Source organism: Ictidomys tridecemlineatus, chromosome 1 (assembly GCF_052094955.1).
Source record: "Ictidomys tridecemlineatus isolate mIctTri1 chromosome 1, mIctTri1.hap1, whole genome shotgun sequence".
Lineage (NCBI taxonomy): Eukaryota > Metazoa > Chordata > Mammalia > Rodentia > Sciuridae > Ictidomys > Ictidomys tridecemlineatus.
The window spans coordinates 180,679,150-180,703,000 of NC_135477.1; the positions used below are offsets into that span (position 1 = coordinate 180,679,150).

The 23,851-nt window shown below is 37.1% G+C and overlaps 1 protein-coding gene across 6 annotated transcripts in view; it reads left to right on the forward strand.

Moving 5' to 3' along the window:
* Ranbp17 (RAN binding protein 17) overlaps positions 1-23,851 on the forward strand; it is a 285,238-nt gene that overhangs the window by 169,649 nt on the left and 91,738 nt on the right. For all 6 annotated transcript variants that reach the window (XR_013440033.1, XM_078052377.1, XM_078052392.1 and 3 more), the window contains 2 exons: positions 16,255-16,328; positions 17,369-17,449. Coding sequence is in view for 5 of the 6 variants with exons in the window: in XM_078052377.1 (XP_077908503.1) it covers positions 16,255-16,328; positions 17,369-17,449 (155 nt within the window). In the remaining variant the exon portion in view is untranslated. The remainder of the gene's footprint in view (positions 1-16,254; positions 16,329-17,368; positions 17,450-23,851) is intronic.

Below are 23,851 nucleotides of genomic sequence, written 5' to 3' on the forward strand. Positions count from 1 at the left end.
TACCTCTCCAACCTTTTGAAATCAGTGATACTTGGTGGAGGGTAGTTTATTGGCACCTTATAGGAGACAGTAGTGACTAGATGAGCCATTGAACTGCCACATTTTGTTCTTACATTAGTAGTAGTAATCTCCTTCAAGTTCCTGTCCTATCTTGGCCTTTCCTCTGGTTCAAGGAAAGAGAGTCAAAACTGTCACAATTTTGCCATGTTGGCATTTCTTTCAATCCTTAGATCTAACTACTTAGGTAATACAGCTGGAGCAGTTAAGGGTTACTTTTGGAGCTGTGGAGTTAATATTTTTGTAAGTATTTTTGGGGGGTGGGGTAATTGATCCCAGGACACTTTACCACTGAGCTACATTCCCATCCTTTTTTATTTTTTGAGACAGAGTCTTGTGAAGTGGCCCAAGCTGGCTTTGAACTTGCAATCGTCCTCCCTCAGCCTCCTCAGTGAATGGGGTGACAGGTGTGCCCCACTGTACCTGGTGTATTTTGCAGAACTTTTTTGAGCACATGAACTCTCTGAAGGAATGAGTGTATGAGGATGGATGAGGGTACTTTCCATTCAAGAATGTGGGAAATAGAGATTTCTAACTGACAAACTGCACCATGAGAAAACAAGATGGCTCCAAAGCCCAGGGTATCAGGGGGAGGGGACACAGTGTCAGAGGCAACTAAGGGTCCCCAGGATAAAGCCAGCCTAGCTCTAGCCCATCATGTACATTGCAGGCAGAGGAAGCTGCACAGAACTTTCAGCTCAGGACTCCTTCCACGCAGGGGCACCCCCACCCCCATAGTCCACTGCTTTAGACCAGGGCGCTTCAGCTGTTGCTCCACCCACAGCCCAGTTTTAGTTCCCACAGCTCCCTCTGTCGTCCTCTAACCACCTACCGCTTGGATTATGTTGTCCTTTTCTTCCTTCTGCCCAGACACATGGTACCCATTCTTCAGTTTCTCTTCAAACATGCACACTTACGGTTCTCAGTATCTGGATCACATCTGTTAAAACATCTGATTAAAACTAATGATAATGCTAGCATTCATTTGTTGTTTTATACATGGAAGACACTGTGATAAATCTTTTACATCCATTATATTTTATAAGCTTCAAAATAATCTTATGACAGAGGTGTTATTTACCCCAATTCAACAGCATAGTAACTCAACCAAAATACACAGGTAGGATCAGATGTAGTGACGCACACCTGTACTCCCAGCTACCTCAGAGACTACAGTGGGAAGATCACAAGTTCAAGGCCAGTCAGAGCAACTTAGTGAGACCCTGTCTAAATGAAATTTTTAGAAAGAGATTGGGATGACACTAGGAGGTAAGTTACTTGTGTAGAAGGTGCAAGGTCCTAGGTTCAATCCCCAGCACTAAAAGCTAGTAGGACCCATGCCCAAGATTTGACCTTAGGTCTGTCTAGCTCTGTTATCTGTTAAATGATGAAGTAGAATTCCCAGTCTTGCTCCTTAAGCATTTTGTGCTCTGTGTTCTTATTTACCTAGGGAAATGTGATATTCTTGAGGACAGGGGCAGTGTCATCAACTGTTTTCTTTTTGATTGATTGGATATGGATTAGGTAGGGTGAAATGGTCAGATTTTATGGAGACAGAAAGCAATTTTATTCTGATCTTAATCATTTTTTCTGAAGTAGGTGCTATTAATTAAAATAATTAGAAGATAGTGGATTGGAACCAGCCAGTGTTCTGTTTTTAAGGATTGTGAACTAAGGAAAGTATCTTCATAGTGTCTGTAACACTGTTGTTTTGGACTAGATCACTCTTTTTTTTTTCCATAATACATATATTTACAATTAGAAATACATATAATTGCCTACTATGTACAAATGGACTACAGTATTGACTATGGAGCAAACATGAGCTTTAATATTAAAAAGTTAGGAAATATACTATGGTTCCCCCTACATTCCTAGGTATATATTATAGAATACTACTTATTTATGAAGGTAATGATTTCCCTATAAATAATTTGTGAGGACGAAATAAATCTATTTCATTCTCAGCTTTATGTGTTCTAGTTGCCCATTTAAAATTGCAAATCTAAATATTAATGGTACCTGGTCATACCTGCTTTCAAATGTACATTCCCAACGATCCAAGTGAATCCAACAGTGAGAATGTGATGAATGGTGTTCCCTAGGCCTTGATAATCCAAAGTAAACAAGACTTAAAATAGAATTTTGTGAATGAGATATGGGAGACAGAGGAGGGAAACATGGAGAGAGTAAGCATTTTATTCTTTTTTCTAGTCAATAATTGTGAATGTTATCATCTAATGTCTACTGCAATAAAAAGAAAGTCATGATTTCAGCAAACATAATTGCTGCATGTTAAAAAAAGACAAAATAAGTTAGGAAATATACTAGGGTTCCTTACATATGCTATAGAATACTGCTATTTATGATGGTAATAATTTCTCTAAATAATCTGGGAAGATGAAATAAATTTATTTCATTAAACTTCAAAATATATATTTCCCTCAAATTTGTAAGTATTAATCATAATAATCAAGCTGATTTCAAAAGAGAATACATAAAAAGGAGATCTGAATGGAGTATTACAGAATATAAATTTTTATTCTTTTATATAGTAGATTATCATCTTGAAGTAAAGATGAAGTGAAAAAAAAAGTTGTTGGCACTTTGAAAATTGAAACATTGTTCTTCATGCATAATTGAACACACTTGAAATTTTGTAGATTTGAAACAAACAAAAAAGCCACAGCCGTGATAGCTCTTACAGGAAATGGAGGAAATTAATAATAAAAGGAGATACATTACCTCATGAATATATTCTTACCAAGAGATTAAAGGATGAGAGCATTAAGCAGATACCCTGATTAATTTAACAATCTAATCCTGAAATCGGAGCACAGATATTTCAGAATTTATTTGTACATAAACAATCCAGAGAGACAACGTAGCATACTTTCAAAAAGTAAGGTTTTAAAAGCAGTTCTTAAGTATATGTGAAGATGATACTTTTTAAAATAGAGATTTTAACTGAGCAAAATATGTTTGATGGATGTTTCCTAAATAAATAGTTTCTGTATCTTTCTAAAAATACATATATGTATATGAACAGAATTGAGGCATTGTGCCTGATGTCTCATAATCTTGCCTTTTAGTATTTGTTTTAAATAAGTACTAGGAGCTGTGATTTAAAAAAAAAAAAAAAAAAAGACTGCATGACATAGGACCATAAATTAGGGGATAAAATCCTTTCTTAGTTTTTGTAATTGAATAAGGTTTAAATTAATGCTAATTAGAAATCCTTAAATACCTTTTTTGGTTCATGAAGTAATTTATCAAAACATTTTTTAAATAAATTTTGGAGGATTTTTAGAAACTACAAACAGCATAAGAACAGTTTTCTTGAACGGCTTTTATTTTATGTCACGTGAACATTTGTGGATCACTTTATTATTTTTCCTATCAGCTATTTGGTAGAAGTCCTCAATTTGCCAAAATGGTTAATAGGACACAAATATAGACATTTCATGTGCTGTACCATGTAAATGTAAACCTTTGTAGTTACATGTTTTTGTAGCAAGAGAATTGTTTTAAAAGGCATGTAATTTATTAGCTATCGGTAGCTTCTTTATTGCCTTGCCGCGCTGCAGTAATAAATAAAAGAAAGTGAACTGATTTTACAAATGGCACACAAGGTGCACATTTTGTGGGGAAAAAGTCTTTTTTTAAAGAATTGGCATTAAATCCTTTTTTTGTGATGACAAAGAGGCTAAGAGTGCAAACTGTATTTTCTGTTTATCGAAAACAGTCTTTTTTTCTCCGGGGCATTTTTTCCTATGATCATCAAGGGATTTCAAAAGCAATAAAGTGTGGAATCATTGTTCGACTTGAACAGTATTAAAACTTAGGTTTTAATTTCAGTGAAGTAATAAGATTTGAACCTGTCTCACATTACAGCACTGTAAGGCATTTAGCAATTGTATTTTAAAGGAGGTTTTTAAAATGCAGCTCACTTGTAAGCTAACTGTCTGTCAGTAATTAATAGTTTTTCTTCAGCACAGGCTGTTGTGATCAGACCAAGAAATATCTGGGCTTTAGTAACACATTATGATAATTGTGAGAGTCTTTATTCGTAATTAGTCTAAATGTCTAATAATTTTCTGTTTGTTTCTCTGGCTGCTTAAGAGGGAAAAAAAAAAAGTGATGTTTAAAGCCCAGTGTGTCTTTGGGCTTTTAAAAATATGAAAGTATGTATGCAAGTGTGTTTCTATAAGTTTACATCCAGCAAGATTATATGTCATTTGGCTCATTCATTAACTGCATATTTTATCCTTCAATATCATTTCCTAGGTTTTCAACATCACAGTGTTGGATTATGTTAAAAAATATTGCCAGATAAGGTACACTATGTAAAGCTAAACCCAAACTGACAATCTGGATTCTTCTGTATTTGACATTGAAACTTACCTTTAAGCCCTTAAAAAAGGCTTTAAAATATGAGCATTTCTATTAGATCAATGTGGCAACATACTTGCTGATGAAAGATTGTATTTACCATTTTGAATAGCTATTGAAAATAATTGCCTCTACAAAAGGAAACATCTGTATGATAGCACATGGTTAAAGCTGCCATCAATTTTTAACATTTGAGGGTTGAGCTATGACCTTTTATGATGACTGTGAACAGTAACTGCCTCCATTAGCCATAAGTTTTGTTTCTTTATTTTAGTAGATGGCCTAGACTGTAAATATTAGAGAATCTAAAATAAATCAACATATTATCCTAAGGATACAAAATGTAAGAGCTATTTGTGGTTGGGAACCTTTGACAGATAGTTTGGATGAAGCAGATGATTGCCTGCCTAGCGTATCTGGTCTCCATTGCTATGCCTGCAGGCAGTTCAGTGCTATGGTTGTATATTGATGTCAGGGTTAGTACTGAGTGGCTAGCAGTGACAGATGTCTATAATTACAGGCAATGCTTCCAGTATTTCTGAAAAGCCAGCCTATATTGAACAATTATCTTATTTCTGCCTTGCCAAAGAGCATGTTCCAATTGCTAGTATTAGCAGTGGTGTATATAGCGCCTCATCTGCTGCCTTGGGACAAATGTGGGAAAAGCACTTGGTTATAAAACATAAATGCAAAATATTTTTTCAACATTTTAAATTAGTTAAGTTCAGAGTTTTCCTAATTTTTATCTTCCCGTAATGTTTCCGTTGAAGGAGTCTTGAAATATAAAAGCACATTTGGCACACTTATTGGGATTTTGTCTCCCCTAGGCCTGCTTGCCTCCCCAGTGCCAGTATCCCTTGCTTTACTGAATAGATGTGTTTAAGCAAGTTGGCTTTGAAGCAAGTTTCTCCATTGTGAATTATATTTTCTGATTGACTCCCAGCACAAAGTTGAAAATGCATTTCCGGGAAATTTCTCACATCTAGTAAGTTGAGTGGGGAAACTTTTAATGGGGAAAATTACAAAATTATAGAAAACGCTACAGTGTTTCAGACACCTTAGTACACTGATGGCTTTACATTTGCCAAGATTACAATTCTTAAGGATTTTGTTTGTTTGTTTGTTTGTTTTGTTTTTCCCCCCACCCCACCTTTTTTAAGCTTTGAAGCCACTTAATATCCTTTCTGATCTCCAGGCTTTGGTGGCTACTTCCTTCCCTGCTCCCTCTTAGCCCCCTTTGCTGACTCATTAGAAGTATTTCCATGCTTGGTGGTTCAGGTGCAACTGTCCTTGTTTTTATTAGACCAGTTACATTTATGACTCATGAACTGTGTGTGGTGCCACTCTTGCCGGGCTTCAGCTGCCCAGCACCTGATATGCTTCAACCTTGAAGTTTAAGGCAGGGCCAGCAAAAAATTATCTGTGCTGTTAGTTTCAAATTCTGGTTTCGGGTAATATAGAAAAAGAAATGCCTAGGAAACAGTTGAGAATATAGTTTTGTCTTCAACCTTAATCTATCTGTATTGATTTTCTACTTTTTCACTTTGCTGGGTTATTCATTACTTTTTCTCATTTAGTCTTCTCAACAATCTTTTATTTAGTAGATATAATTATCTTTATTATACTGAATGTGAAACAGAATTTAGCAAATTAAGAACTTAATGTCAGACCCTGGGCTTCAACCAAACCATCCAATTCAAAATTCAGTTTGATTTCTAGTATCATACTGCCTATACTGTCTATATGTGTATTTGGGTATGAGGTCAGGCTTGATCAGTTTTAGAGGGTTGACCGATAAGACCAGCATCACAAATTTCATCTCCATATTGGCTGTTATTTCCCAAGGAAAAAAACTAATTTCTGTAACCACAGATTGGTCCTGGCTGGTCATCAGTCACAAGAGAACTAAGCTAGATCCTAGATGTTTGATATAATCTATCTACAACAGGGGTAGTAACTCAGAACCTCTAGTCTAGTGTGAGAGATCAGTGATATGGTTATATGTGGAAGGCAGGCCCTTTCTCTTCTTACTGTAAAAGAGGGCCCCTTTGAAGCCCATCACAAAAAATCTTTTAATAACTTTAAACTCCAATAATGATGTCTGGAACCCCTTTCCTGTGTGCATTAATTGAAATAGAAGAAAAAGAAAGGAAAGGAAAAAATAACTTGGAGAATTGGATTGACTCATGGATCTGACTTGGGAAGGCTCTGATAAGTCATTGGAATTGGTAATACTCACACAGTGAGTTGAAAACTTAGGAAATATGAAGCAGGAACTCAAGATGACTCAAAATGAAGATGAGGCTTCATTTGGGAACTTAGGTGATGGAGATGAGCATCGCTGGCTTACCTGCTGTCCCAGGCCATTCTGTTCCCTGTCTCTTTTCCCATCTCTTTTCCTGCTGCTTCTGTTTCTTAACAGAACTCAAGACTAGTCATCTGCCTTTCACTAGTGTTCTGGCTCTTCTGACTCTTCTTCTTTACCCTTTACTAAAGCTATTCACATGCCAATTTAGAACATGTGTCTATTTTTCAGCATCTGATTCAGATAAACTTCAAAGGAAAGGGGCCGTCTGATCCTTGCATGTGATGATTGCTCACACTCAAGGAGATATTACTGTCTGCCAGGGATGTTCTCAATACTCTACATAAATTAACTACTTGATCCACTCACAAATTTCATAAATTAGGTTCTGCTGTCATCTTCATTTTACGGTTTAGGAAACTGAGGTTTAGAGGGTAAGAAACTGACTCAAAATCACCCCATAAGTAGACTACCTCGTTCTAATTAGTGATGTTCTTTATTTCACTATTCTATTAAATAAAGAAACGGAGGTCCTGAGAAACTAAATAATTAACTAGGGTTATAGAATTAATTCATTCAGTGAAAATATTTATAGGATGATTGTTATCTACTGCACACTATGCTCAGGAGCAAATACCAGAGCCTCACTTCTATGGCTGCAGAAATGAACTTGTTTATCAAAGTTCTCTTGCCCATTGGAAGGTGACTGGGCCAACTGAAATCATTAGTTCCACCTGCCACACTTGTATAATAAAAGTACCTCATAGAAAACAACACACTATTGATTCTTAAAAACAGTCCTCTCAAATATTATTATTATATTATATTATATATTATCTTCTCAGGGCTAGCCTTTAGTGATTGGTTTCTTGAATTACTCCATTGAAGCAAACCCATCTTAATCCATACAACCACATCCAGAGTTTGAACAGGACTTCCTATGCCTCTGCTATGGACTCCAGAATAAAAGACCCAAAGATATTTTAAGTGGCAGCCACAAAGATCCCGAGCTACTTTCTCCCTGTGTCTAAGATTGAGAAGGCTTTCTGCTCTGCTCTTATCCCAGGTGGCAGGTCCCTAAACTCTGTGTATGGTAGGTTGTACTACTGAGGAGTGATGTATCCAGAGTTCCAAAGAAGGCTTGGAAAATTGTTAAGGTGAATTGCCTTGCAGGTTATAGTGAGATCACTAGTTCTTAATGCTCGTCTCACTACAGCCCCAGGTTCTTGTTACTAAAACAGGTACATGCACACAGTGATAAGTGGAGGGATTCATTGTCTTGATTTCTGTTTTTATATACTATATAACCCTACAGCAGGCATGTTTTACAGCCAGATTTCAATACTCAGTTTACATGCAGTATTTGCTGCAGAGACTATATTTAGTGTGATTGCATCATGTGAAAGCAGCCTAAGTTTCTTGGTTACAACATTTCTGAGTGGCCAGTTCTAACACCTGAAAGAAGGTGTCCTGATTTAGCTTCACAGAGAAGCACGTTATTGAGCTGTCTAGAAAACACGTCCCTCTTGTGCCATTGTTTGTTTCTGGCTGACACCTTGGAGAGGCATTGGGGTCGGGGGACAGGTTGAAGTGAACAGAACAGCTTGTTTTCCAGCTCCCCACCTGTGCCATCACCCACTCACAAACTTTTTTGCTCTAAAGACTAATCGTGTCATCTTGGGAATTGGCTGTTACAAAGAATTATAAATAGTTCTTTAAGATCCTGGAATGTCCCTTCAAACCATGATCTTAAACCCGTCTACAAAGGGGTTTAAACCGTCCCGATAGTCTTGTGTCATAGCCATCGTTAGCTTCTCTTTTAATGGGCTTGGGAAGATAATATATACACTCAGGGCTTTACCATGGCTTCATCCACAGAAGACTAGTCTAACAGAAGCCTGGCCCCAGACATGGAGTGAGTTGGCAGCCGGCAGGAGCAAAGCTGTGTCAGGACAAATGCACATTCTCCATCCTCTCTGGTTGGCTTTCAGCTGGTTGCACCACGGGAGTCTTTCTATGGGCTGTGTATCCTGTGACCAGTAACTGGTGCACTCGACCCAGGTCCCTCTTGGCTGGTGAAGGCCTGTCGGGAGGCATTAGGTTCATGCTGGTGAAGATCCGTAGTCAGTGGCTCCCTGAAGGAAAATGGGGCTATGGGCCAGCTTCTGTTGAACAGGTGGTAGTTAGACCCTGGATCTGGCTGGGGGTGGCAGGGAAAGAGTCTCTCCAAAATCACCAGTCTTGCTGGTTTTCACATTACACCTGTACTTCTCTAATAAATGACTATTTAGAAACTATCCCAGAAATATCTCTGGCAGCATCTGGACCCCTCTAACTTTTCCACTGTCCTTAGCAGTCTGGATTTGGGCCCAAGTCAGGAATGGAAACCCCACTGGGGTGCAAGCAAAAGAGGAAGCATGTTCTTAGCCATGCATCAGTGGAGGCCCCTACTGGGAGAGGGGATTATCACCAGCAGCAGGCAGCCCTGCACCCCAGCCTGCTGAGTTCCTGCTTTGTGCCATAGGATGTGGAGCGAAGGAAATGTGAGGCCAAAGTGGTCGCTCCAAGTTTTCTTATACAATAGCTGATTCAAGCAGATTGGGAATGCCTCTTAAGAGATTTGTTAGGTACATGTCCCTTCAGCAAGATGGCCACCACAGATGGCGGGTTCAGCTATTCTAATTGAAATGAAAATTTGACGTTCATATTTATTTTCTCCTTCCATAGCCAGCTTTTCTTTATCTGATGCCACTCGATATTCCACCAAGTGAGCAGATTCCATGCCTTTTGCTATTGGGTTCCAACATAAATTGTGATTTTTTAAAAATTAATTTCTAGCAAAAGATTTTTATACCTAATTTTAGTCCTGTATTTAGTAATGTTATCTTAAATGATATGGAAAAATTGGTCAGCCAAGATTAATTTGAATCTATGCCATATCACTAAGTTTGTGTATTTAGTATGCAGCAATGATGTTTGTGCCATCCATTCTCTCGATGTGGTGATCAGTTCATTGTGACGTTCATGTTTTCTTCTGCTTCATATATTAATGAGAGAACTCAGTATCTTAACTTCCAAGTCATTTAATGCTCTGTTAGCTCCTTCTTATACCCCTCCTTCTACCACTGCTACCAACACCTTTTGCTTTGATAGAGTCTTTCTTCTAGAAAGTACTGAATTGGCCTCAAGGACACCAGAAGCCTAGGACAAAAATATGCAAATTGCTTTCTTACTCATAATAACGGATTTCATGCCCAGTTCCTAAATTCTCTTCCTGAGGACTGTCAATGCTTCCATTGTACTGGGTCCTTTCCAGTGATGAGTTTTGTTTTACCAAATGACAACCAAACTGGTTTTAAACTAAAACCTGAATTGTTCAGTCATTTTAATAGATTGAAGTACTACTTTAAATTCACAACAATTTGAGGGGTCATGGCATCACCTTTGTGTTATTTGATGTGAGTTTTTGAGAAGAAGCTGGTTCTGTGGAGATAGAGCACGCAATGGTGCATTGCCTGGTTGCTGATTCCACAGCACTGCTGATTTTCTGCACTGAGCCTGTTTACAGTATACTAAAGCTCTTTGAGAAGTTACAACATCTTAAACATTTATAGAAGGCCTAAGGGTATTAAGCTGCTGTAATTTTCTGAAAATTCATTATCCAAAATCTTAATTCATTATAACAGCTCTTATGAAAACCTATAGAACTACTGTTTTCTCTTATTTTCTTATTTGCACAGAATGAGAGATTCATTGTTCTTTTTAATTTGTTTCATGTGGTGCTTTTGAGTACATTTCATAGAGGGCTGTTATTGAATTTCAGTGACTGTCATTATATATCCATACAACCTTTAGGAACTAATATTCTGGGTTTCCCAGTTCTGTAATCTACTTCAAATTTAAGGATTGACATAATTAGTTTCTTCAGAGTTATAACCAGAACATCAGAAGCAGTGCTACAGATACCCAAGACCAAGGATTAGGATTGGAAAAAGAAAGCAATTTTGAAAATTATCACAGCACGTGTTTTTATTCCGTATTAAATTAAACTTACAACTCGGAATTGCACGTGTGTGTGTGTGTGTGTGTGTGTGTGTGTGTGTGTGTGTGTGTGTGTGTTCGCCCACTGGCTTATCTGCCTCCTTGTGAGCACCATATGAACTCACTGAAGCTACCTGCAAAGGCACGGGCAATATTTATCATTCAATTGGCTCAGAAGTTAGAGAATGTATTGGATCACCGAAATATTGTACGCACGTTCAAGTTGTCTTCTGAAATTTATAAGAACATTTGTAGGAAAAGAGAGATAAGAGAACAAATGTATTAAAACAGTTTTTTAGGAACACATCTTCTCAAGTCTGTAGTGATGATTTCTTACATTTCTAACAACATCCTCTGTATATCAAGAGCTGGACAGATGAGTGATTGTTGAAAGTGGGTGATTTTTTTTTTTTAAGCTTCTAAGGCAATACCCGTTTAAAAGTAGAAAGAATTTGGGTTTCGTATCATGAAATTTTGAAGCATTTGCTCTGTGCCTTTAACGAATACAGTTTCTAAGACTAGAATGTGTTCATTGAACACATAAAGATTCCAGTTATTAATGCACATTTCAAGGTTTTGGTTTTGATTGTTATCTTTCTGCTATGTGAATGGCTGCGGGAGAATCACTTCCTACCTTCCTGTTATTTTTTATCTGAGGGGCCTTGCCTTAAAAAGGTATTAGTAGACAGTTTAGTACCTTGCTGTGCAGAAGGGTTCATGAAAGGGGACAGAGGGGAGCCTAGCATTTGTAGTAACTTCTAAATGCCAGGAACCATTATCATTTAATTTTTCTAGAAACCCATAGAGTATGAAATATATGGTTATTATTCCTGTTGATAGATAAGTAACGAAGATTCAAAGACTTGAAGCAACACCTAGTTCGTGGCAGAACCAGAATTGAAATTCAGATATGTTTGGGACCAAAACTATTCAATTTTTCCTTTGCTAAGTTCATCAAGACAGTGTTTTAAGTACCACTAAAACAGATGTCTCCCCTACCCCCAGGGAGCACACACTTGAAATTGTGGAGGTACCGATTCACAGGGAAAGCTGTACTCCAAAGTCACGTGATGAGAGAAGCACACGTACCAGGCTCCCAGCAGTGGATGCTCTGATGAGAGAAGCACACTTACCAGGCTCCCAGCAGTGGATGCTCTGGGCACTTAAAGAAGAACTCTTCCAATTGGCTCTGCGGGACAGGCTTTCTCCAGGAACTTGCAAGCATTAAAACCACACCTTTTTAAATAACAGAAAGTTTGCTACTATTCCCTCCTTGGGAGCTGGATTTTAAATATATTATATTTACAAGAGGGCTGGGGATGTGGCTCAAGCGGTAGCGCACTCACCTGGCATGCGTGCGGCCGGGGTTCGATCCTCAGCACCACATACAAAAAAAAAGATGTTGTGTCAGCCGAAAACTAAAAATAAATATTAAAAAAATATATATTTGCAAGAAAAATTCTTTAGAAGCAAAGCAAGAAAAACATGCTTTTATGGGTGTTTTCCTTTTGTTAATAAATAAAATTAGGAATGAAATGGCACTGAATGAAATATACATTTTCCAGGTGCAACCCTAACAAACACTGTGAAGCAGTAGGCATGGTGCACATGGAGGACAGCCACATTCTCCCTCCCCTGCCTGCAGGGAGCTGTAGTCTATTTACTAAAGACAAGCAGGTGGGGTAAAGGAGGAGTAAAGAAGAGAGGGGGGGTGAGGCAGCGGGGATTTGCCTGCAAGTGTGTAGCTCTGTGTGCACAGTGACCATCAGCACAGCCACGTACCTGTCACTGTAGCGTCATCCTCCTCTGCAGAAGGACTAACAACTAGGACTTGCGTTTCTTAGATTTTTGCTTACTTTTCATTACAATCAAATTATCTTGATTCTGAAAATAAAAGAGTAGGAATCTTGAAGTGAAAGTGAGGGTTTTTTCCTTTTCTTTTCATCCCTACGCCAGCTCCTGTGTGCTTCTTTAAAATGGGTATTGTGCTGGGGTTTCTTCTTGCTGTCATTAGAAAGTATTTTTGGTGAAGTGATTTTAAAAAAAAAAAGTTGTAGAAAATGTTAAAGACTATAAATCTTGCATTAGAATTATTTTCTGTAGAAATTTTCCTTGACTTATACTTTATATAGAATTTTGTAGATATTTCCTCACTGAACAAATTACTTCCCACCCCCAAATTATCTATGTCTGTGACCTAATTAAATTGTATTGGAGATGTTTTTATATTATCTACATGTTCTCTGAATGATAAGGTGCCTTGGAAAATGTGAGACAGTCTTTTAAAAGAAATGCTGTAATCATACATTGATTTTAAATGACCCTGTCACACGTGAAAACAAATCAGATTGTTGCTCTTAATGAGCTTTTCAATTTACTATTCAGTAGATCAGATAAGTGGATTTAAGAGGTAATGATCCTGTTTAGTACTCAAGCTTGACTGTCAGATCCTAGTAGTGGAGAGAAGTCCCCAAGGACAAAAGCGTTGACACAGTTCTCGATGGGATAATGGGAATCAAAGCTAATGGATGATAAAAGGAACGGTGCAAGTTACAGGGTAATTGTGGATTAAAGCACTGCCATGTGTCAGTGTTGACTGTTTTTTCTAGTATGTTATTGGTTCAAATCCGGTGCTTTGAGGAAACTGTTTTGACAGCAGAGCACAACAGACCTGCCTGCCTAACTTCCCCTCTTGCTTGCCAGCCAGGGTCACACCAGGAAATCTTCTGGTAGGAACCATCAATTTTTTAAAGATACACCTTTAAAAATGTTTTAAATGTTAATCACATTCTAGTTATTACATTTTGTTATTCAGTGTGGCATAGTTAAAAGAAAACTTGGATTAATCGTGAGTTCTGCCATAAAAATTTATCATTTATAAAGCCTTGAAAAGGTAAAATTTGATTTGACAAAAGTATAGGATAATCATCCTATGGTCCAAAACAAGAAAATAAACCAAGAGATAACAGAGAAAGGAAGATGTAAATACAAATATATAAAATAGGCCAGTTGAGACAATGCTATAGTCATGTCCTTTCCAAAAAATCAACATACAAAAATGTGAAATTCATGGTTAATGTCCTGTGTCTGTAAAGGCAGTCCTGTGGCTGCCAGGAGAGAGTGCTTTCACTGTACAGGGCCAGTCGGAGCAAATCCATTCATGCTTTCATCTTTGTCAAGTGAAAGTGCATTTAAAATGCCATCCAGAGATAAGGGCACAGTCTGTGGCCTTGGAAAAGAGCAAGGCAGGCAGGAGAGGACAGACAGCAGGGTGCCAGGTCCCCACTGTTGTCTGGTTTTAAGATCTCAGCTTACTTGAAAGATGTCATTTGACCAAGAGTGCTACTAAAAATTAAGTTCAAATATATCAGGTATTAGAAATTTACAGATTAAAATAACAATACAAACTAATCTCTGCTTTTATTTTTCTCTTGTAATTTATGGTTCTCATCTTTTGCTTATAGAATGCAACATCTGCTTCATAAGAAGAATCTTCATTTTTCATGTGTAATATTCACATCATAATATAGTCCTGTGGATCCAAACCATGGCTTTTGGTTTACACATTAAACACACATGTAGTAACCATGTGAAATAACATCTCAGGTGTTGGGACACAAAAGAATAGGGATAGTGTCACCCTCCAGGAGCTGTCTGTGTAGTGGGGCAGTTACAGTGTGAACGCACACCACAGAGGAGGAGAGGGTCAGCCGTTGTGGGAACGTGACTGGGACAGCAGCTCACTCCTGGAGGGCTGGTAAGGCCTCAGAGGGAAGGACTTTGGAGTGGGAATCAGGAAGAGAAGCAAGGAGACTGATCCAGGCAAAATGAAGAGCCTGTAGACAGATCTGAAATGGCAGGAAAGGCCTGAGGTGGATGGAGGCAGGTGGTGGAAGATGAGGTAGGTTGGGGCGAGGTGGAAAGGATTCTGTGTGGCATACGTCATATCAGTTAAGGTTTTCCAGGGGACCCAGTTTGAATGCTCCTATCTATGACAAGTTTTGAATCATGGCAAACTAAGGGAAACTTCCATTTCTTTAAACCATTCTTCTTCTGAGCCCTTCATGCTTAAAGGTTTCTGATCATTGATGATTGCTGGTCGCCAGCTTCTCCCTTTGAGGCAAACATCTTTGGAGGCTCCATTGTTGCTCCAGTCTTATAAGAGATAAAGGCCAGCTCTCCAGGGTAAAGTCACAGATTCATAGTCATTGAAACACTTTTCTTAGGGCTCAGGAGTTAGCTGAGGAGAACAGAAATGTGGAAGTCCATCTCCACCTCCCGGCTTCTCTCCACTGTTGTGCCCCTTCTGTCCTTCTCCCCCTCCTCTTCTCCTCTCCCTCCTTCCCACTTGCCCTCCCAGACTGAGCAGGAGCCTTCCCAGCACAGGGCTCACAGTTTGAAGGCTAGAATGCGAACTTCTCATTCAAGCAGCATTTAAAAATCTAAAAATGGGGATTCTGTGATGAACAGCTTCTCTCCCCTGCATGATTCTATAACTGGGAAATTGTGGTGCCCTATGTATTATGTTGCCTTTGTGACCTGTGGCAGATTATCAGGCTGGTGTTTAAATATGAAAAACAAAAAGCAGGAGTGGAAGCTACAGTGCCATCCTCAGGAAATCAGCGGATCAGGAGAAGGTGGGAGAACACAATCACAGAGGACCAAAACACAGAGGAGAAATCCCAGGCAGCTGGTGTCTGGCAGGGACAACCTGGAATCACACCAGAGCATCAGGGAGTACAAAGGTGTCAACCCACCTCCAGCTCTGCCAGGGTACTAGAGGCCGTTCCGTTGGCTGCTGGTGGCATTCTCCCACTTGAGGTGTGCTTTGTTTATAAGCTCAGCTGGCTTGGGTTGGGACTGAATGTTGCACCCCAATTCTGAAAGCAGCATACGCTAATCAGAAGTTTAATGGATTCCCAGGCTGGTATTTGCAACAGAGAATCCCTGAGCTTGGGATTTCAGTTTCAGCATTAAAGTAAGACCTACTTCTATATTTGGGAATGTTTGAGGAGAATTTCTATGAATTTAATTTTTAGTTTTGAAGTTCTTATTTTGATACTTGCCGTGTATTACCTAAGTTAGCTGATGGGCTGTTGGAATCTGGAGGGACAGGAACATCCCCTTTGTCAGCCTTCTGCATACCTCCCACATTGTCAGGAAGGGGGCACTCTTCCACTTGAGCAAAAAGGAGTCGAGTGTGATGGTTATAGAATGGATATGTGAGTGTGTTTGTGCACAAGTGTGTAATGATTTCAAATCAGAAGTCACTTTCAAAGAGAAAAGTTAATAAATTTTAGACTTACAATTTTCTAAAAACTCTTTGGTTTACTCCTTCCACCCACTCCCTGCCTCAGTGTGGGTGCAACAGTGCATTAAATCTCAACTGGTTCAATTTGAATACTCCTTTGAAAATATATGTTAATGATAAAGCTTTTTAAAACAAATTTTTCATGCAGGTATATGCCCGTATGTCAGAAGTATTAGGAATTACAGATGACAACCATGTTCTAGAAACATTCATGACGAAAATGTGAGTTTCTATTTTGGTTTTTAATTTTTCTTCTGTTGTTTTAAACCTCATAGATCTTTTTACTGTATTTTAGTATCTTTACATAAATTAATTTTTAATAAAATTTTAAGATTTTGCTTTCCTACAATGTTAGCATTACGTTCACATTTACAACTCACTGTGCAGAAGAGACGGTAATGTTCCAAGGCGTCCTTGCCACTGTAAGCAGGCCGCATCAGCACATGGTCTAAAAAGATAACAGGCCCTGACTCTTCAGAGCAGCTTTCTTCTTCTTGTTCTTGTTCTTCTTCTAATTATTATTATTATTATTATTAGTAGTAGTAGTAGTAGTAGTAGTAGTAAAATAAAATACTGAATTTCAAAGACCAGCTGAAGAGTTTTTTGGGAGTTGGAACACTGAGTGAGGGAGGTTCAGGTGTCTTAAGGTAGGACGTGTGTTGGTTCACACAGGAACCTGCGACACTCAAGAGACCTGTTCACCAGAAGTGTCCTGAATTATGTTTATAATTCTAGCAGAATTAACTGGTTTCTAGTCACACACATAACTTTGTATATTTAGCCTAAGTTTATTGTGTGTCTCTACTTGGAAACTTTGTTTTACCGGTAGATAGCACTGCTTTGCTTACAGAGAGCAAAGCCAGCTAAACAGTTGTGATCGTGAGAAGTGAGTTTAAAAACCACAATCTGATGGCTCATTTTTTAGCAGTAACCATGAGCCTCTATCTGACTTCCTTTGTGACTCCTGCTTCACTCTCTAGTTTTGGTTACATACTTAATATTTCTTCCATAAAACACTTAAATCACTTTTTAATTTACAAAACTAAATTTATAGAGTTATGCACCTTTTAGAGATCTATGTTTATTGTGAATTGACTGTACAAAATTTCATATGCTATAAAAAGAGTAGAACATGTTCTGTTAGAATTGCAACCTGTTTTTTGTTTTGTTAGTTAGATCATCTAACTTACATAAGTAAGTTATGTTCTTCCTGCTTAAGCAAATATCTTACTTATAAGTTAAAACTTTTCTTTCGAATTTAGTGTTACAAACCTTAAATACTGGGGAAGATGTGAGCCTGTAATTTCAAGGACTCTTCAGTTCCTAAATGACCTTTCTGTTGGATATCCTTTTCATTGTACATTTGATAATACATATTAATAATCTAATAAGTGCATTCTGTTTGCCACGTATTTTCCTTCTTTATAAATTTTGTAGGTTTTTTAAAAAAATAAGAATTCTTTTCATTCAGCATTATCTATCAATGCATGTTTTTTTAAAGATTTATGATAGCTGTATGCCATGAGGCTTTTATTCAGAGTCCTAGTTGAATGCACGTGGATATGTGGATTCCTAAGTCGTCACCTTTGTTTATAGTCACAGGGTAATGAGTGGCTACAGAGAGAGTGGCAGCCATGTGTCCATCTTTCTCACACCATTTTCTAAAAGGAAGCACATACCTAATGTTAAGAAGAGCAAAATGTTCTAAAAATATTACCTTATAATGACTGAGTATCTAAGAGTAAATATCTCTGTATTGTTTCTCAGTGGAAAAGAACATGATTTTTGTTCATCGAAAAGCCCAGAGGAGTAATAGGAAGAAATGATGGGCTTTTTGACTACTTTGATTATTGGCATTACCAAATTAATCTCTTATCTATTCTAAAGTCAATTTCCTGTGCCACATTAAATATTTAAATTTTCCTCTCTAGCAGATTTTTTTAAACCTAAAACCAGAAATGATTTTTTTCTCACTAGATTATAGTTGTTATTGTGCTCATATTTCTACCAGTGAGAAGGAACCATGTAGGTTGTCTAGTATGTTCACTATTAGATACGTGTTTTGAAAAATAAATGTTGGTTCAGTTTACCACTAAAATTAGCTGATATTTTAATATGAGGACAAATTCTGGAAACGGGTAGCTTTGGATGGAAACCTTTAATGTAGGTTCATCCCAGGAATATGTTTGTATTAGTTAAGTTTAAAATTGTGTTCCTTGGTAAACCGTGAGAGATTTCCAAAGTATTAGACACCCACTTTTGTGCTGGAATTTAATATGCAACTTTTTATTGGAAAATAATCGTCCTTGTCTGGCAAAATCCACCATGCAATATTTCTGTTAGTAGGTATAATGCAATAAAGACAGGGAGGGCTATTTATCACTACAAATTTTGAGGATTTCAGGATTCTTTTTATTATTTTAATATATTTCTTTGATATTAAATCAGAAAAATGATAAATTACACCTGTCCAGGCTGTTTTTCCTTTTTACTGCAAAGTGATGTACAACCCAATTCCAGTGGTCATTTTGGCTTTTTAAGATATGTATTTTTTCTTATTAAAAAAATCTCAACCTATATATTTTTTCTAATAATAATGCTGAAATACTCTTTATTTCTAACATATGAAGTGGTTTATAAGTACTTCCTAGTATTGCAAACTCTGGCCTTTTCACAATGAATTACTTGGAGAGCATATTATCTGGAAAGAAGCCTTGGTTATTTTATAGCACATAGCTATTGTTTAGATTTATCTCATTTTTTTAGGTTGAAATTGATATTTAATATAAAATTAATTTGATTTGTATTCTTTTTAGTATAATTTGCATAATGTCAAATTTATTTGTATCTGCTATTTAAGATTCTTTTTCTATCATATTATGCCCCTTATATATTCTTTAATCCAAATATTATAACCTTTTATTTTATAAGCTGTTTATTGCTTTTGAGTACTTCTTGAAGTTAATAAAAAATCATATTTTCAGAAAACTTATTAGATAAAAGTTTAAAAGCTGTAACATTTTAAACCAAGGGATACAAATGATCTCAACATGGGTACATTGATTTATATTTTTTAACAATTATTTCAGGTTTGCATATTTAGAAATATATATTAGCTCAATTTGATTTCAGTGCTCAGTTATTTGAATTATAAATCATTATGTCCCTTCTAGCTGATCAGTCATGAAATATCTTTGAGTTCATTTACATAATGGAATATGTGAGTGGTGTATCTATGTCAGTGCAGTCACTGGTTACCAATATGTTTTGCTGTTTCCAAATGATTTCTTCATTATGATATAGTTTTATATTTTGATTTTAAAGCAAGCATTATTTCTGTGTTAAAATTAAGACAAATTTGGAAAGTTGAGCAAAATAAAAAGGATCACCCATTGGCTTCTATTAGTGAAAATCTGTATATTAATATTGAAAATGTTGTATAAAATATTGTTATTAAGTAAATGAAAAACATATTGTCTTCTTAAGTTTTTAAATGTTCCTTATTACTTTATAGTACATGTCTTCAGATACTTTGTTTTGGTTTTGCTGTTTTATCTGCAAAACTGAACTCATATTTACGTGAACTGAACTCATATTTACGGTGCCCAAAGCCAGTCCCTGAATTTTGGTGTTCTTTGATCAGATCTCTTGTTCCAAAATTGAAATTACAAAACATCTTTATTTTTACGAATTGCTAAAAGGTCTTCAGTTGCCTTCAAGCAGTGGCCTTGAGCTTTAGTGAGCATTGGAATGTGAGTTCTGATCAGGACAGATTGTCAGGCCCCACCTCCCAGAGTTCCTTTTTCTGGAGGTGTTAGGCCCTGGCCTGACCATACTTGGAGAATTTCTGCCTCTAAGTAATTAGGGAAGAGCTGAATTACATGCCCTGAGCATAAAGCCAGGTGCTTTTCCCACAGACATTTCTTCATAGGACTTTGTCCATACCAGTAATAGGCAGACATGACATTTTTAGAGATAGAGTAATCTAGTTCCCTAAACGGTAATGTGCCTTTCCATGAACTCCCAGGTTGTAATCAAATAACCTGTTAACTTTGAACCCAAAGTTGCCATTTGCTGAATTTGAACTTTCTAAATTGCTAAGACTACTGTAATTTTTAAATTCAATTTTCTTTTTTAGAGAAGTCTTAAATTTTTCTATCAGATTCATTACAGAGTATATATAATACATTCAGCAAATATATTTTGGGATTTTTTTTTTTCACGTACTCTAAATTTCCAAGATGAAATTTCAAGAATTCCTTATCCCAAGTAGCTCCTTCTGATGTACGCAGAGCTAAAGCTGCTCTGTCCTGGGCCAGCCCCTCCACAGCACCTAGTTCCCCGTGTGGCAATTCTTGCCCTCTGAAATGTTTTCTTCTCTGACGTTCTAATTTCTGTCTAAATGGGAAAGGGGTGAGATTGTTCAAGTGACTGAGATAAGAAAACTTCTGGGGAGATTAGAAAGAAAATAAGAATTTTTCAAGAGTAATCAGATTACCAATTTTAAATGCTGAGGAAAAGAGAAGAAAATATTGCATTTCATTCAAAATTCTGTTCATTAGCCATGATTTGAAGTTATTCTTAAATAATTGATCAATATTGCTGTTGTTATTTACTCAAATTTATAGCAACGTAAAGTCTTACTTTGAGTTTCAAATATCTAGTAATGAGATGTCGGGCCCACTATTGGTAGTTGTCCTTTATTATATAATCCTCAAAACTGAGAAAACCCAAAATATCTTTAGCTTTTTAAAAACAGACCCTATAGGGCTGGGGTTATGTCTCAGTGGTAGAGCGTATGCCTAGCGTGCATGAGGCATTGGCACCGCATATAAATAAATGAATAAAATAAAGGTTCACCAATATCTGAAAAAAAATTTTTTAAAAACCATAAAAAGGGTGCTACATCATTTCACGAATTTATCTAAACTCAGATTTTACTTTATTAGTACTGCTAACCTTAGTAATTCTTGTTATTGCAAAACCACTTACATAATTCTTAGGGCCAAATACAAAATGAAACCTGTGGGTCCCTTGTTAGAAAGTTAAGGTATTTCAAGACCTCTGCCTCAGAGCATTCAACCAAGATCAGGCCTTCCTAAGCACAGGGCCCTGTGCAAAGGTGCAGCCAGCACACTGGGAAGCTGGCCTGCCTGCCTGCCTGTGGTGGAAAGAAAGAATTCCTTCCTCTGGCTTCAGTCAAACTCAAGACTTTGGGGCTCTCCCTAAGTTGCTTTACACTGGAATTTGGCAAATTTCTGCATGTATTATAAATCTATCAGTTTATTTCAGTTGTTTTGAGTTTTGTAAGCCAGGGTTCGATTCCTATCAAAGCAACTTGATCATCATGATGATTTTATTTTTTTCAACCTCATATCTTTCCTGACTTCATTTGTCTTTGCTTTATTTCTCAGTAACCAGATATGCCTACATACTACATTGAATGAGAAGAGAATAATGATTTTTAGATTAATTCCATATACATCTTAATGATGGACTTTTTCTTATTGGCCTCTTTCAGTTCAGCAAATACTTAGTGTTTGATTACTAAGGACAGTGCAGATGGACAAATATGACACAGACCCTGCCCTCACAGATTTTGAATTCTAATAGACCTGACTCTGATTCCATACTTCCTTTCCTATGTTTTTCCTAAGAACCCAAAGTCAGTTGTTTAATTTATTAAAGTAGTTTTTTTTTTAATTTAATACAAGTAAATTACATACTTATTTTCTGAAATTTTACACATAAAAAATAGTGTGGTTATCTAATGTTGTGATATGACTACTCTACTTAAAGGGAGCCCTTTTATTCAAGGTTATTAGGTCCCTGACCTTTCCACCACTGAGATTGTGAATCCTGAATATGAATGGTGGTCAGGAAAAAATAGAGGATGAGAGCCAAAGCAAAGGCCCAGAATGAAATGACAGTAATGGGTGGCAGTAAAACGGGAGTGTCTGTTACAGGACAATAGTAATAAAACACTAATAATTCTGCTTTTGTGGTATAGTGTTAAAATGCATGGATTCATTCTGCTGAATGTACCACCATCTCCAGATGGTTTGTGAGAATGTTAAATAAAACTAGTCGCAGCACACATCCCTCAGGCACACTTCTGTTAACATTTCTCATCAAAAGAAATGCTGATTTGCTTTCTGTCAGCCAGGGAAAAGTCACCCCATAATCTGTCTCCTCTGTTCACTTCTGTGGTAGCATCAGATGTGGCAACCCCCTCTATTCCTCTTCTGTAACCTTATTCAGACCTTCTCCAAGTTCTTCAGATTTTTGTTCCACACAGTTACCTTCCTCAAATATGGTTGATCTGATCATTTTGCTTCCCAAAAGCCCAGAATCACTTCCATTTGATTCTTAGGTCAAAGTAAAATTATTGATTTGAATTTGAGTCCTTTAATGGTACTTGACATTGAGTTCCTATAACTAATTTCCTGATTTATCATTCAGCCACAATTTGTGCTCTGTACTTGGGCCAAGGACATTTATGTGCCTTCCTTTGATGCCCTTGCCTCTTACTGAATCACACTGGGAGCCATTCTCCCTTCTTAGGCACATTATAAACAACTAGTTCCCTTTCAAAGTTTCAGTTCTTGCTAAAGATTTAGTAACCTGACCTTAAGTAGTTGTAATCCTCCACTGTTTAGTGCTTACTAAATATTTCTTTCATTTTTTTTCTCATCATCATTTCTTTCTCATCATCTTTTATCTACCTTGCTTATACTCAGGATCTAGTATACTATTCCAGTTCTCAAATGTACTTTTCACATTTTAATACTTTTGTAATTAGGCTATGTCTTAGAGTTGATGGTATTTTAACTATCTTTTTTCTAAAGTTTTAATATACCTAAAATAATGGTACTTTTACATGGATGGTGTTTTAGATTGAGTGAAATATGGTGGATGTCAGTGAAGGTTTCATGCTATGGGTTGAAGCTATACTTTGTGCTGCTGTGTAGAGAGTAAAGAATGTGGTTCTCCTGTAATTTAAGAAACCAGTTCTGGGCTGGAGTTGTGGCTCCTAGCATGTGTGAGGCCCTGGGTTCAATCCTCAGCACCACATACAGATAGATAAATAAAGGTATTGTGTCCATCTACAACTAAAAAATATTAAAAAAGAAAGAAAGAAAGGGAGGGAGGGAGGGAGAGAGGGAAAGAAAGAGAGAGACAGAGAGGAGAGAAAGAAAGAAAGAAAGAAACAAACAAACAAACCAGTTCCTTCCTGACTTAGTTATCCTACTCTTCAAAAGATACAGATTTTCCAAATTTTCAGCATCTATAAGATAAGCCATTCTCTTGATCTTTTCTTGCCTTTCTCCATTGGTCGTGCTAGCCTGAGGAAGACTATCTTCACCTTTCTCTGTGTTTTTAATAACCACAGGGAGACAAGAATTGCTGGAAATTTTAGTTAGTGAGTTAGTATTAGCCAAACAGTGGTATGTCCTGTTGGATGTGTGTCCTATTAACTAATTGGTTCCTCCTAAAAGAGAAGATTTCCCTGACTCTTCTGGAGCTAGTTCCATTTTCAGTTGTATTTCAAGGAGCTAGTTAGATCTTTGAAGGAACAAACACTAGCCTCTCTAAAATCAAATGAATGTGATGGAACCTCATGAGGACAGCTTATGCTTTAAGACAGACCTGGGTAGGAACCTTGACTCTACCACTTACAAGTTTCACGTCTGACCTTTGCTTAATTCTCTCATTACTTAAGACTTATAGTGCGGTGGCTGTTG